The 14,080-nt window shown below is 46.0% G+C and overlaps 1 protein-coding gene across 1 annotated transcript; it reads left to right on the top strand.

Moving 5' to 3' along the window:
- The first annotated feature begins 1,794 nt into the window (after window positions 1-1,794).
- Window positions 1,795-6,131, top strand: WNT8A (Wnt family member 8A). The gene is made up of 6 exons (XM_046001035.1): window positions 1,795-1,862; window positions 1,960-1,993; window positions 2,222-2,360; window positions 3,496-3,621; window positions 4,330-4,472; window positions 5,586-6,131. Exons 1-6 carry the CDS (start codon window positions 1,795-1,797, stop codon window positions 6,129-6,131), a joined length of 1,056 nt encoding a protein of 351 aa, XP_045856991.1.
- The last annotated feature ends 7,949 nt before the right edge of the window (window positions 6,132-14,080 follow it).

The following is a 14,080-nucleotide window of genomic DNA, read 5'->3' as shown; positions in this document are numbered from 1 at the left end:
CTCCCTGCTCATCGAAGACACTGCTTCTCCCTCTGCCTGCTGCTCCCTCTACTTGAGCTCTCTTTGACAAAAATAAATAAATAAAATCTTAAAAACAAAAACACAAGCAACAACAACAACAACAAAAAACCAAAATAGCAGTCCAATGTCGTATTATTAGATCCAGCATATCTAAAATTACTACATAAAGGTGCCTAGGTGGCTTAGTTGATTAAATGTCCAACTCTTGATCTTGGCTGAGGTCTTGATCTCAGGATTGTGAGTTCAAGTCCTGTATTGAGCTCCATGCTGGGTGTGGAGCCCACTTAAATAAATAAATAAATAAAATTGCATTTTAAAAATTAATAAAATAAATAAATAAAATTTCTACATCAAATTGTTATAAATATTTCTAAACACTTGCACTTCTGTACTTAGGTAACAGTTAATAGCTTACAGACTGACACCAATCCTAGCCCAAGCTTGAGTGCACGGCTGTAATAAGTAAAAAAGCCTGAGGACTCCTTGGCCCCTGGAACTCCTTCAGTGGGGGATGTCTGAGCTCCCTTTCTCACCCAAATCAGGCCTTGGGGAGCTGGGATGTGATCTGGACATCCATGGTCACAGACTAATAAGTCAGGATGGTGAACCCCTATTTGTACTTTCCTCTGAGTCTCTCTGGGCTGCCTTCCCCTGCCCAGGAAAAGAGCTCCACCAACCAGGGAAGATCTCCACCCCTTCACTGCAGTCCCAAGAAACTGACCTGAATGGTGTCTCGGGTCCCTACTAGGGTCACAATTTCTTTTATTCATTTGTTTGTTCATCCAGGCATCTTTTCAAGCACTTAAGTGAACCTAAAACAAGATTCCTGGGGTACCTGTCTGGCTTAGTTGGTAGAACATGAGACTCTTGTTCTCGGGATCATGAGTTTGAGCCCCAAGTTGGGTGCAGAGATCACTTAAAAAATAATAATAACAACAACAACAAAAAAAGGAAAATAAAGATTCCTGCCTAAAGAGCCGATGTCCTGGCAAAAAAACAGGATCAGAAAGGCATTAGCTTTTCCAAATACAGCCCTAGGTGGCCCAAAGGTTGATTCTCACATATGAAATGAACACCGACTATGAATGAAGGAAATTTACCAGAACTTACTTTGCTAGAACATGGTAGAAGGGCCTATTACAGAGAGGACCTCTGAAGTGTTTCTGTCCCACAGTCCCATGATTCCATGACTTTACAGTCACCAAGGAAGAAGGTGGGAAAGATGTATTCACTTATTTTGGTAAAATGAGTAGGAGAGTGCCCCGAATAGGGTTCCCCTATAATTACTAACACCTTGGGGAAGAAGGCAGGACAGAGAGTGAGGTCTCAGTGACAAATGAGGACATTGTAGCTCTGAGGAATTGTTGACCTACCCTCAGTGTTGGGAACCTCATCTGCTCCAGACTACAAGATTCTGAGAGATGAGCCATGGAGCTGGAAGAGACAAGTCTGATTTATAGAGGAAAGAAACCTCAAGGGTAGGGAAAGGCTTCAGCCCCTCTGTCAGCCTGGGAGGGAAGAGGGGCTGGTGGGGCGGGGTGAGGCGGGGCTTTCCTTGGAGGCTTTGGGCTGAGTCCTTCCTTCCTGGTCCCCCATTGGGTCAGGGCCTCCTGCAGCCCTGCCAGTAAGGGACAAATGAAAAGAGCTGTTGATTTTTCCCCCTTGGCCATTCAGAATTTCCCCCACATAAATACTGAGAAGGATCCTGCCCTCTCCTCACTTCTCTGGAGTTGGCCCTGGGCTGGACCTGGTCCCCCGGGAGTGAGCAAGGCCATGGGAGACCTGTTTATGCTCAGGGTAGCTGTGGGCATATGCTATGCCACCTTCAGTGCCTCGGCCTGGTAAGTCCTTCCCTGTGCCACCTTCCCCACGCCCCACCGAGGAAACCCCCACGATCTCATCCCCATTCACCACTGCCTCACTTTTTCTTTTTGATAGGTCAGTGAACAATTTCCTGATAACAGGTCCCAAGGTAGGATGGTCTCTGGCTCCTGTTCTTACCCATCCAGGTTCCTAAGGGAACTCTTTTGGGGAAAGAAAAGAGGGGAGGGGAGACAGGGCCAGAAGTCCCCCACCCAGAGGAACCCATAATTGTTCCCTCCTGGAGAGCTAACCCATTTGAGTCCTGCCTGTTTCCCCCAACCCCAGAAGAACTGAGCAGAGCCAGGGCTGACCTTCACAGCCCTTTTCCCTTTGCCAGGCCTACCTGACCTACACGACCAGCGTGGCCCTGGGTGCCCAGAGTGGCATTGAGGAGTGTAAGTTCCAGTTTGCTTGGGAACGCTGGAACTGCCCAGAAAATGCTCTCCAGCTCTCCACTCACAACAGGCTGAGAAGTGGTAAGTTTGCGTACCTGCACAAAGGGGTGTATGTGCATGGAGGTGAGCTTACAGTATGTGTATGTGTTGTATGTATGACCTCTCTATGCACAGTGAAATGAAAAAGGTATCAGTGATCTGCGGATCTGCCACTTCCTTACTGTGAAACCCTGAGTGAGTTACATCCTTATTGTCATTGGGTCAATAAGGCCAGCTATGTTTAGTACACCAGGCGTACTGTAAGAGTTGAATGAGCTGAAAACAACCCTATTTCCACACAAATGTAGTTATTTCTCTATTTTTTAAATGCATGCCTGTATTTGTGTGTTTGTATACACCTACCTTGTATTGAGTTGCATGAAATAAAAACAAGGAAAGGGCTTTGTATTTGCAGCCCCTAAGGAGTTTCCCATCTGCCCAGCTGTCACAAAATCCCAACAGCAGAGAAGCTGAAAGATCACACTGAGCTGTGTCGTGTGGTGTGTGTGTGTGTGTGTGTGTGTGTGTGTATGCACCTTGCAGCTCTTTATAACTGTATGTAGTAGTTCACATAAAGGTTGTTTATATACAAACAATAGAGAGTTTCCTGAGAAGAGGTAGGGGGAAGAGAGTAAAGAAGATGTGGATGAAGAGAAGCGTCTTCCCATGGGGTATGCAGACAGAATGGGGAGTGTGTGGAAATGAAATGAGACGATGTTTTTTAAAGAGTTTAGTCAGACACAAGTTGAGTAAATGGCAGTCACGATCATTATGATTATTACATAGTTCCTGATTCATGTCAGAAGGAAGAAAAGACCCCTCTCTCTTTCCTAAGCCAGCTCCACAGCCCTGAGACCCCATTGCCCAAGGGCACAGAAGCAGTGGCTAATGAACAGAAGGCCAGGCTGGATTTCATGAGAGCAGGATCTTGGTCCCAATACAAATGGTGAAGAGAGTGGCCTTGGTCCCATCACTGTGTGGGTTTTACCATCCCCGACCCCATGGGGATAGTCATGTCTGCCTGAAAGACATAAGGATGCTAGAAAGACATACGCTGTTCTCTCAAGGAGAAGAGCCTCCTCTTAAACCCAAAGAGGCAGGGACCAGGGGAAAGAAACAATTACTCTCCTTTGGGCCATCAGGGTCCAAGTTTCCAGTCCCCTCTTTCTCTCCAAAGCCACCAGGGAGACTTCTTTCATTCATGCCATCAGCTCTGCAGGAGTCATGTACACCATCACCAAGAACTGTAGCATGGGCGATTTTGAAAACTGTGGCTGCGATGAGTCGAAAAATGGAAAAACGGGTAAGTTGTACTCTCTGATGTGGGTGGGAAGAAGTGAAGGAGCCAGATCTACATGCAGGCTAAGATCTTCCAGGAAAAGGCTAAGGGACACACAGGCCCCTCAAAGCCCTAGATGCTAGCAGTAACTTCTTGGTGGAAGTTCCTGGACCTATACACTTCCAAGAGATGAGCTGGGTCCATGATTCTAGGATCACCAAGTAACACTGAGCTCTAAAGCCAACAAGATCTCTAGGAATGAGAAGGCCAGAGAGCTTAAACCTAACCCACATATTTCAGGCTGAGAACAGCTTGGCCACAATCCAGAGCTACTCAGGTATTTGTAGACCATCTAGGAGACTCAGATTTGTCATCAAAGACGGAGGAGATGGCTCTAACAAGACTACTGTAGGGTAATGATGCAGAATTTCAGAATGTTTGAGCTACAATGAACTTCTAAGATCACCTAGGCCAGGCTCAGTGTGCCTACATTTACTGAGGTTGTAGAGACTAATTGCCTGGAGATGGAAAGTATCTGAACGGTGGGCAGTTGTCTGTGAAAAGGACCTCACTCATCCACTCTGAGCACCTCTACTTCCTGGTCTCACCTGCAGCTTTAGACGCTTCTAGAGCTCTTGGGGATGGTTTAGCTATGTTAGCCAAAGTAACCTTGACTCCTCCTGGAACTTAGCAGGGAAATATGTGCAGAACTTATTCTTTCCTTACATGCAGGAGGTCATGGCTGGATCTGGGGAGGCTGCAGCGACAATGTGGAATTTGGGGAAAGGATCTCCAAACTCTTTGTGGACAGCTTGGAAAAGGGAAAGGACGCTAGAGCCCTGATGAATCTTCACAACAACAGGGCAGGCAGACTGGTAGGTATAGGAGTCTGTGAGTGAACTATCAGGGTCAGTACTGGCAAGAACCTCACATCTGAACGCTTACAACTTACAACTTACCGAGAGCTGTCTCATACCCATGTGTCATCCTTACACCACCTACCAGGACTGGGATGGCTAGCCCCTTCTCTGGATGACAAAGGCAGTTCAGGCTGAGCCAAGTGGTTGGCCAAGGCAACAGAACTAAAAAGCATCAGAACCAGGCCATAAATTCAGATCTTCTACTTTAATCTTATCACTAATCATTGTGGTTTAGCCCCTTCCACAGGCAAGTTTCTGAGAACCCAGAACAATACAGTACACCAAAGCCTTGCTCTCATGACTTAAAATTTTAACCATTTCAATTGTGTGTTCTAGGAAATTAATGGGGAGGTGGTTATCATCCAACCTGTATCCGAAGATCTGTCTGCACTTCAAGGGATTGGGACTGATCGAGGCTTTTCTGGAGGGTCTATTCTCCCCCAAGACTTCTGGAGTATTCTGAACTCAAATCTGGAAGCAAGTTAGATTTAAAGCTTAGAACATCAAAATTTCCCTTTGAACCTATACCTGGCTGACCTGGACCAGAGCAAGGGTTAGAGGTTTTCAAGGCAATTATATGAGTAATTGCTTTGGGGGTAGGGGTTCAGACTGCATGAGCTCCCTTCCCTCTGGGAGAGGACAAATCCAAACCCTCACCAGCCCCTACCTTGAAGACAATAATAGTGCCAAAGATCGTATTTTCTTAATTTCCGCAGTACTCTTGATCGTTCTTATTCCAGTAAGAGAGAGAAACAAGCTACGTAAGTGATGGGGGTGGGCCTAGAGCTTAGGTTTCCTGATTCCTGAAACTTCCTCAACATTTGCCTGATTTTCCCAAAGAATACTCAAGGGCGCTTTAAAATTACCCTAACCAATGCCTTTACACCCCCCCAACACTCCAACTGAGAAGATCTGAAGTGGGGCCCAGGAATAGTGTTTTTCACAGGCCTCGCTGGGAATTCTGATGCTCCTCCAAAGTTAAGCAGCACAGCTCTAAAATATCCCATTTAATTGCTAGCCTTCCATCTTCCTTACCCAGAGTCCTCCTCTCTCTCTTTCTCTCTGAAGGCAGTGCGAGCCATCATGAAAAGGACCTGCAAATGTCATGGCATCTCCGGGAGCTGCAGCATCCAGACCTGCTGGCTGCAGCTGGCTGACTTCCGGGAGATGGGGGACTACCTGAAGGCCAAGTATGACCGGGCCCTGAAAATTGAGATGGATAAGCGGCAGCTGAGGGCTGGCAACAGCGCTGAGGGCCGCTGGGCACCGGCTGAGGCCTTCCTTCCCAGTGCAGAGGCAGAGCTGATCTTTCTAGAGGAGTCGCCAGACTACTGCACCCGCAATTCCAGCCTAGGCGTCTCTGGCACAGAAGGTCGGGAGTGTCTGCAGAACGGCCGCAACGCATCCCGGTGGGAGCAGCGCAGCTGTGGACGCTTGTGTACTGAGTGCGGCCTGCAGGTGGAAGAGAGAAGAACTGAGGCCATCAGCAGCTGTAACTGCAAATTCCAGTGGTGCTGTACAGTCAGGTGTGACCAGTGCAGACGTGTGGTGAATAGGTACTACTGCTCCAGCAGCCCGGGCCGTTCGTGGTCCGGACGCAAGGCCAGCGCCTGACAGCACCCACACAGATTCCCTCGCTCGGTGGCATGTTGCTTTCTCAGAGAGAGGGAATTCGAGAACAACTGGAAAATCACAGGGTTGGTCTGTAGCGCCCTTCATACCTGCAATTCCAGGGAAATGGAGGCCCAGGTATAACCTGCCCAGCGCATTCTGGGCAGAGTTGAGTTTGGAGCCTGGCCTTCTAATGTGGGCAGACCCCATCTCCTCCCTCCTGCAAGTTATTTCCTGGTCTTTGCACCTGCCCTTCTGCAGCTTGCTAGAGGGGAGTTTGGTTTGGGGGGATCTTATCCAGAGGGACCCTCAAAGTACTTGTCACTGTAAGTTTCAGAGGGAATGGAAGCAAAAATCTATGAGTTCTGTCTGGACTTCTGAAGGAGCAACCTGATGTAGTGGGAGGTTTTTTTAGGGTATTGGGTTTTTCATCTGAGTATGCACTTTTAAAAAGTTCTCAGGGTGCCTCACTGGCTCAGTTGGTAGAGCACGTGACTTTTGTTCTTGAGGTTGTGAGTTCAAGCCCCACACTGGGCACAGAGCTTACTTTAAAAAAAAAAATCTTCCCACAAAACTCTGGGGGAAACCAGGGCCTAACATAAGCTGAGGATTTTCCCAGATCAGAAACCACCTTCGTAACCATGGAAAAAGAATGGTCATAGTAAGTGGGCAGATGATCCCAGCTTATCTAGACTTAGCTAGATAAGTCCCTCCACCACCCAGCCCAAAGACTGGATTTTCTCCCCAAAGAGCTGTCAAATGACTCTGTTTTGTTATTTTCCCAGATTGGGAACTCAACTTCATTTTGCAATAAATGCTAGGATATATACCCATCCATCTGAGACTTTTTTCTCTCTCTCTTTGGAAACCTTAGTTTAAGAAAGGGAATGGGAGGGATGCCTGAGTGGCTCAGTGGGTTAAGCCACAGCCTTCGGCTCAGGTCATGATCCGAGGGTCCTGGGATCGAGTCCTACATAGGACTGCTTCTCTCTCTGCCTCTGCCTGCTTATGCACGCTCTCTCTCTGAAAAATAAATAAATAAAATCTAAAAAAAAAAGAAAAAAAGAATGGGAAACCCTGCTTGTATATTCCAAATACGCACAAGGCTAAGGGGAAAACTGGAAGTATCCAACCCCCTTGATATGTGTTTGAGAGATAATATAATTGAGAACCAAGAACTGGGCCAATAGGAAAACAATCCAGACTCCCAGATTTAAAAGGTGGTATTTTAATGCAACGTAAGAAACTTGAGGGACAAGGAAGCCCTTTGAACTTGAATCATATTCAAAGTGTGTTTGTTCTCTTAACTTGGGCTTCCTGGGGTGTCTGTATGCCTCAGGGAGGACCTGGGCAAGAGACTAGGAAAGTTGTGGATTCTACCTTCCTCATTTGCAATTCTACATCTTCCACTGGCAATCTTGGGGCGGGGAGCCCCTAGGGGCTCAACAATTGGTCTCCTAAATCCGAGCATCCCAGCCTTGGGAATCTCCCCTCTGGGCAAAAGCCAAGCACCCCTGCAGGGATGAGGTATTTCAGATATGTTGAATAAACAAGTAAAATGACTGATGACCGAGAGTGTGGAAGCACCCTCAGCCCAGCATTTTAAATTAGAAAACAATTTAAAGGGGCGCCTGGGTGGCTCAGTTGTTAAGCCACTGCCTTTGGTTTGGGTCATGATCCCAGGGTCCTGGGATCTGGGATCCAGCCCAATGTCTTCCTTCCTGCTCTACAGGAAGCCTGCTTCTCCCTCTCCCTCTCCCACTTTCCCTGCTTGTGTTCCCTCTCTCGCTGTCTCTCTGTCTGTCAAATAAATAAGTAAAATCTTCAAAAATTTTTTTTAAAAATTTAAATGTTCAACAGTAGGGCAAACTAGTTAAATCATGGCCCCACAATGGAATATCAACCATTAAAATAATATTCGGGAGAAACACTTAGCAACATGGAAAACATACATGATCTATTAAGTGAAAAAAGTTAATTACAAAACAACATGTTCAGGATAACCCAGTTTTGTTTTTTAAAACAGGAAAATACTGGGGGACCTGGCTGGTCAGTTAAGTCATGCCATTCTTGATCTCAAGGTCATGAGCTCAAGCCCCACAGTGGGCATAGAGCTTACTTAAGAAAATATGGAAACATTTGCTATCATGTAATACCAAATAGAGTAATTTGTTTTCCTTTTTGTGTTTTTCTGCATTTTCACATTTTGCTACAATAAATAAATATTTTTCTTATCAAAAAGAATGAGTTACTGGGGTAGCTGGCTGGCTCAGTCAGTAGAGCATGTAACTCTTGATCTCAGGGTTGTGAGTCTGAGCCCCTTTAAAAATAAATAAATAGGGGAGCCTAGATGGCTCAGGCATTAAGTGTCTCCCTTGGGCTCCGGTCATGATCCTGGGGTCCTGGAATCAAGCCCTGCGTCACAGCGTGATCCCTGCTCAGTGGGAAGTTTCCTTCTCCCTCTGCCTCTGCACCCGCCCCCGCTCCCCTCCCTCTCTCAAATGGATAAATAAAATATCTTTAAAAAATAAATATTAAAGGGGTGCCTGGGTGGCTCAGTGGGTTAAAGCCTCTGCCTTCATCTCAGGTCATGATCTCAAGGTCCTGGGATCAAGCCCCGCATCAGGCTCTCTGCTCAGCAGGGAGCCTGCTTCCTCCTCTCTCTGCCTGCCTCTCTGCCTACTTGTGATTTGCCTCTGTCAAAGAAATAAATAAAATCTAAAAAATAAATAACAAATAAATGTTTAAAAAATACTTGTCATTAAATACTTTTAGAAAAAATAGGTTTTTTTTAAAGTGCCAACAAGAAATAACCCCTCTTTTTTTTTTAGTGAAAAGGAAGGTGAAATATTCACTAAGGAAGATGGCATCTCAAGAGAAAACATAAGCAATTACCTTGAAAGCTCCCTGAGGTCTCTGTCTTTCTGGTGCTTTTACAACTCCCACAGATGCCACAGACAAGGAGAAGTTCATTAAAGTACAGCCTATGTCAAGGAAATAGAAGATTTATTCTACCTTTCTCCTAAGGAAGCTTACAGAAAGACACCACAGTTAGCAACAAAGAAAGTGTCTGTGTGCGGTGGTAGTGGAAAGGGGAACGAGGCACTACCTAAGCACAAGAATTATGGCGAAGAAATAGGCAACATAAAGAAAAGATTATTAACCTGGGGCTCAAAGAGAAACAAAAATTATAATTCTGTGGCCTTGAGGTCAATCCTCCAGTTCACAAAGATGCCAAAGTGCCCATCAAGAAACCTGAAGTTGTGACACTGTGCTAGGGAAATGAACAAAGTAGATTTTCTCCCTTCATTCCTAACCGAATCTCCAACCAAAGGACCCAGGTACTTGACGCTTTGACATTCCCACTCCAACAGCCCCCAGACCTTGCCGACATTCCCAAATATCGGGGGGTTTTCAGAAACAAAACTACCTCGACTGTCCTGTACAAACATGATGATTCAAGAAGAGAATGACTTGGGGCGCCTGGGTGGCTCAGTGGGTTAAGCCGCTGCCTTCGGCTCAGGTCATGATCTCAGGGTCCTGGGATCGAGTCCCGCATCGGGCTCTCTGCTCAGCAGGGAGCCTGCTTCCCTCTCTCTCTCTCTGCCTGCCTCTCTGTCTACTTGTGATCTCTCTCTCAAATAAATAAATAAATAATTAAAAAAAAAAAAAGAAGAGAATGACTTATGTCTTCTGTGGGTTTATATCTGAGGTTTTCAATGAATGAAACCCATTGGGAATTCCATGGAAAGAATTCCTATTTCCCCAAAAGCTCGTAGTCCCACTCCTTCCAACTCTCTTCCATCCTCATTCATCTTACCCTCATGGCAATCAATCACATCAACCAATCTTCCTACATAGACCCTGAGCCAGAAGCTAAAGGAATTCAGATTTCTCTACATCCATCACCTTCCTGTCAGGGATTCATTCCAACGCATTGCAGTGTTATTCAGATTCACTAGTTACAACCCTACCCTCCTTCCCTTTTGGCTCATCCTTAACAAACTGGCTATCATTAAGGTGACAGAATAGTAAAACTCCTATATTCAGTAGGTTCAGGGCCCAAGACTGGCATATTGGCCCACAATCTATGGTGGATCCTGAAAACCTGTTGAAAAAAAAGAATCAACTCAATGAGGGAAACCTGTCCATGAGCCTATCCCTGTATTTCAAATGCAGGCACCGCTTCACATGGCCTGGAGAATAGAAGCCTGTGTTTTCTCAGTCTATTTTAAAAGGAAAATACGCTTCTGCTTGCCAGACCCCTCCAAAGCTTTTTCTCCTCTCCTCCCACCTCCTTTTCCTCCCTCACCTCCTCCGGCTCTTCCTCCTCCTCCTTCCCATCTGACCTTTGTCATGCGTAGAATTAGGGACTCCCAAGAAAACTGTGAAGTCTGTTCCTAGAGCTCCTATGGGCCCTTGCCAATCTCCTCAGGGTTTGCCAGTGGGCGGTTGCAACAGCAAGGGTGAAAAGGAAGTAATGAAGCACCTACTAAGGGTCAAGTGTTAAGATTATTATACATTTCAATCCTGGGAACAAGCCAATTAAAGCATTACAATTATTCCCCTCTTATTACTGAGGAAACTGTGGCTCAGATAAGTGAAGTACCTAACCTAAAATTAAATACAAGGAGGTAGATTTTAATTCCGGGCCCCTATCACCCAAAACATCAGGCTCTGGGAGCCCCGGGAATCTCTGGTGACATTCCTAACTGTCGTGACAGCTTTGCAGAATGACTACCATTCATATGCAGTGAAAGGTGTCCTCTTCCTCTCTCTTGTGCAAGCAGGAGCGTTAAATTCTCAGCCCTTCTCCAGAATGGAGAAACCCAACTTTTGACTTGCAAAGGCCTTCCTTAGAATGATAAAGCAAGATAGCCTGACTCCTGCAGACCTGGGAGGGCAGAATCCTGGTTCGCTAGGTGGTACTCAAAGAGAAAGGCTAACAATTATGGTCTATATTAGAGGTCAAAGTTTCAAAGGAATGTAAAGATGGAGTGTTTATTTTAGAGGGTAGAGGAAGGAAAAACAGGATCCAGAGAAAGACAAATTTCTAGCCCCAGATCACAAACTACTTATAATAATTGATCAGAAAAGCCAGAGAGAGATTCAGGGCCTAGATACAGATGTTTGGGTTGGGGGGAAATGAAATGAAAGCAAGAACCAGAGCAAAGGCTTCAGGAGAAGTTAAAGACCTTTGAGTAGGACTACAGCTCTAAACCAGCTAATCCCCGCTATGTTCCCTAACAAAAGGGGGGAAAGCTGGTTTTAGAGGAACAAAGTGTCCTGCCCAGGGTCACCAAAGGAGATGACTGAAGAGATAACACTAGATTCCAAAGCCCTGAACACTGTTCATGGCTCCTGCTCTGTCCACCTGCCAGACTGCCCTTGTCATCAGAAAAGTGATGTTGGATGACAAATGCAAGTATTAAGGAAATTAGGCCAGGGCTCCAGGAAGCCTCAGACTGCATTTAGTCAGTGAGCGGGTAGGGAGACTAGGGTAAGGGAACTAGGCATGCGGGTAAGGGAAAAGGCCTGCTGGTACACCAGGAGCCCAGTTTCATTCCCACATTCCTCCCAGATCCTCAGGTTCCTGAACTGACCCTTGCTGAGGTACTGAGGTCCCTTGTCATTTCTTCACCAGGACTTCCTGCAGTCCATAAGAGATGAGTTGATTCAGCCACATGATTCTTAACAGAAAAGCTCCTAATCAAAAGCCTATTGAAGAGGAGAACACCATACACTCTGCTTGAGAGACCATCAAGAGGGGTGCGTGGGTGGCTCAGTCAGTTAAGCATCTGCCTTGGGTTCGGGTCAAGATCCTGGAAAGGAGCCCTGAGTCACTGAGCTCCCTGCTCAGCAGGGATCCTCCTTCTCCTTCTCCCTCTGCCCCTCTACCCCCACTCCTGCATTTTCCCTCTCTCTCTCTCTCCCTCCCTCTGTTCTCTCTCTCAAATAAACTCCAGAAAGAAAGAAAGAGAGAGAGAAAAGAAAAGAAAAAAGTAAAGAAAAGAAGGACCATCAAGGGAGGGGCACCTGGTGGTTCAGTTGGTTAAACATCTGTCTCTGGCTCAGGTCATGATCCCCAGGTCTCGGGATCAAGTCCCCACTGGCTCCCGGCTCCACGCGGATTCTGCTTCTCCCTCTGCCTGCAAACTGCCCCACCACCACCCTGGCTCATGCGCTCTCTCTCTTTCAAATAAACAAATAAAATCTTGGGGTGCCTGGGTGGCTCAGTCAATTAAGCATCTGCCTTCAGCTCAGTCAAGATTTCAGGGTCCTTGCTTGGTGGGGAGCCTGCTTTTCCCTGTGCCTGCCTCTCCCCCTGTTTGTCCCCTCTCTCTCTAACAAATAAACAAAAACTTTAAAGAAAAGGAAAGAAAAGATAAAAAGAAAGGCCAAGGGAGAGGGGGGAAGTTAGTCCTTCCTTCTTGTGATAAACTACTTCTCAGGACATTTGCTTGCATGTCTAACCTGAATCAGCACTGCTATATTTTAAGCCTACTAAAACCTCCAGGACCTCTCATTATGGATTCGGGCCTTCAAACTCTCCTTTTCTCCAAGCTAAATAACCCTAATTACTCCAGTTTCTCACTGGTTTTCTCTCACACTCTTTTATTATTCTCTGCTGCCACAGAGCTTTGATTGCCTCATCAGGCCCTACTTGCCATTTATTTCTCCATGGCCTGAGTTCATTTCTAACCCCCGTCATTTCAGCAAAGTAGTCTTGATTCCCACCTCCATCAGCTGGGACCATAATTGTCAAAGCTGGAAATGGTGCAAGGGCAAGAACATGAAACTGACAACCAGGACACGCTTGCTTCTCTGCTCTCATCACTGGAGGTCTTTTTTTCTTTTCTTTTCTTTTTTTTTTAACATTTTATTTATTTGTCAGAGAGAGAGAGTATGTGCTCAAGCAGGGGGAGCAGCAGAGGAATAGGGAGCAGCAGAGGAAAAGCAGACTCCTCGCTCAGCAGGGAGCCCAACACGGGACTGATCCCAGGACCCTGAGATCATGACCTGAGCCGAAGGCACACACTTAACTGACTGAGCCACCAAGGCGCCTCACCATTTGAGATCTTATCTACTCCAAAATTCCAGTTCTGTTTTTCTGCTGATGATTGCTAAATTCCCATCTCGGTGCAAATTCAAGACACAACAGGTCTAATGCTTCACCAACCATTTCTACTGGGATGACAACATTGATTTTTTCTTTCAACTTCTGTTTCCATGGAGAAACTTCAGGCCATGGAGAAAAGTGAGACTTGTCCTGAATCTTCCTTGACTCCTCCCTCTGCTCAACTTTTCATATTTAGCCATCTTCCTTTAGGTTTGGCCTCCAAATCTATACCCTCCTCTTCATTACTTTTGCCTCCAGTTTTGACTAACACTGTTATATCTTGTACCTAAATTTTCGACTAAACTTTGCACTCAATAATCGATATTTTGGCTCTTGACTCTCCACTTAACACATTGTTATAATATTTATCTAATATACCACATTCAGTTCATCATTTGATTTAAAAACAAACAAACAGGGGCGCCTGGGTAGCTCAGTGGATTAAGCCGCTGCCTTCAGCTCAGGTCATGATCTCAGGGTCCTGGGATCGAGCCTCGCATCGGGCTCTTTGCTCTGCAGGGAGCCTGCTTCCTCCTCTCTCTCTGCCTGCCTCTCTGCCTACTTGTGATCTCTCTCTCTGTCAAATAAATAAATAAAATCTTAAAAAACAAACAAACAAACAAACAAACAGGGGCACCTGGGTGGTTCAGTGGGTTAAAGCCTCTGCCTTTGGCTCAGGTCATGATCCCAGGGTCCTGGGATTGAGCCCCTCATCGGTCTCTCTGCTCAGCAGGGAACCTGCTTCCTCCTCTCTCTCTGCCTGCCTTTCTGCCTACTTGTGCTCTCTCTCTGTCAAATAAATAAATAAAATCTTTAAAAAATAAATAAATAA

Source organism: Meles meles, chromosome 3, assembly GCF_922984935.1.
Source record: "Meles meles chromosome 3, mMelMel3.1 paternal haplotype, whole genome shotgun sequence".
In the NCBI taxonomy this organism is placed as follows: Eukaryota; Metazoa; Chordata; class Mammalia; order Carnivora; family Mustelidae; genus Meles; species Meles meles.
This window is presented reverse-complemented; position numbering and strand designations above follow the sequence as displayed.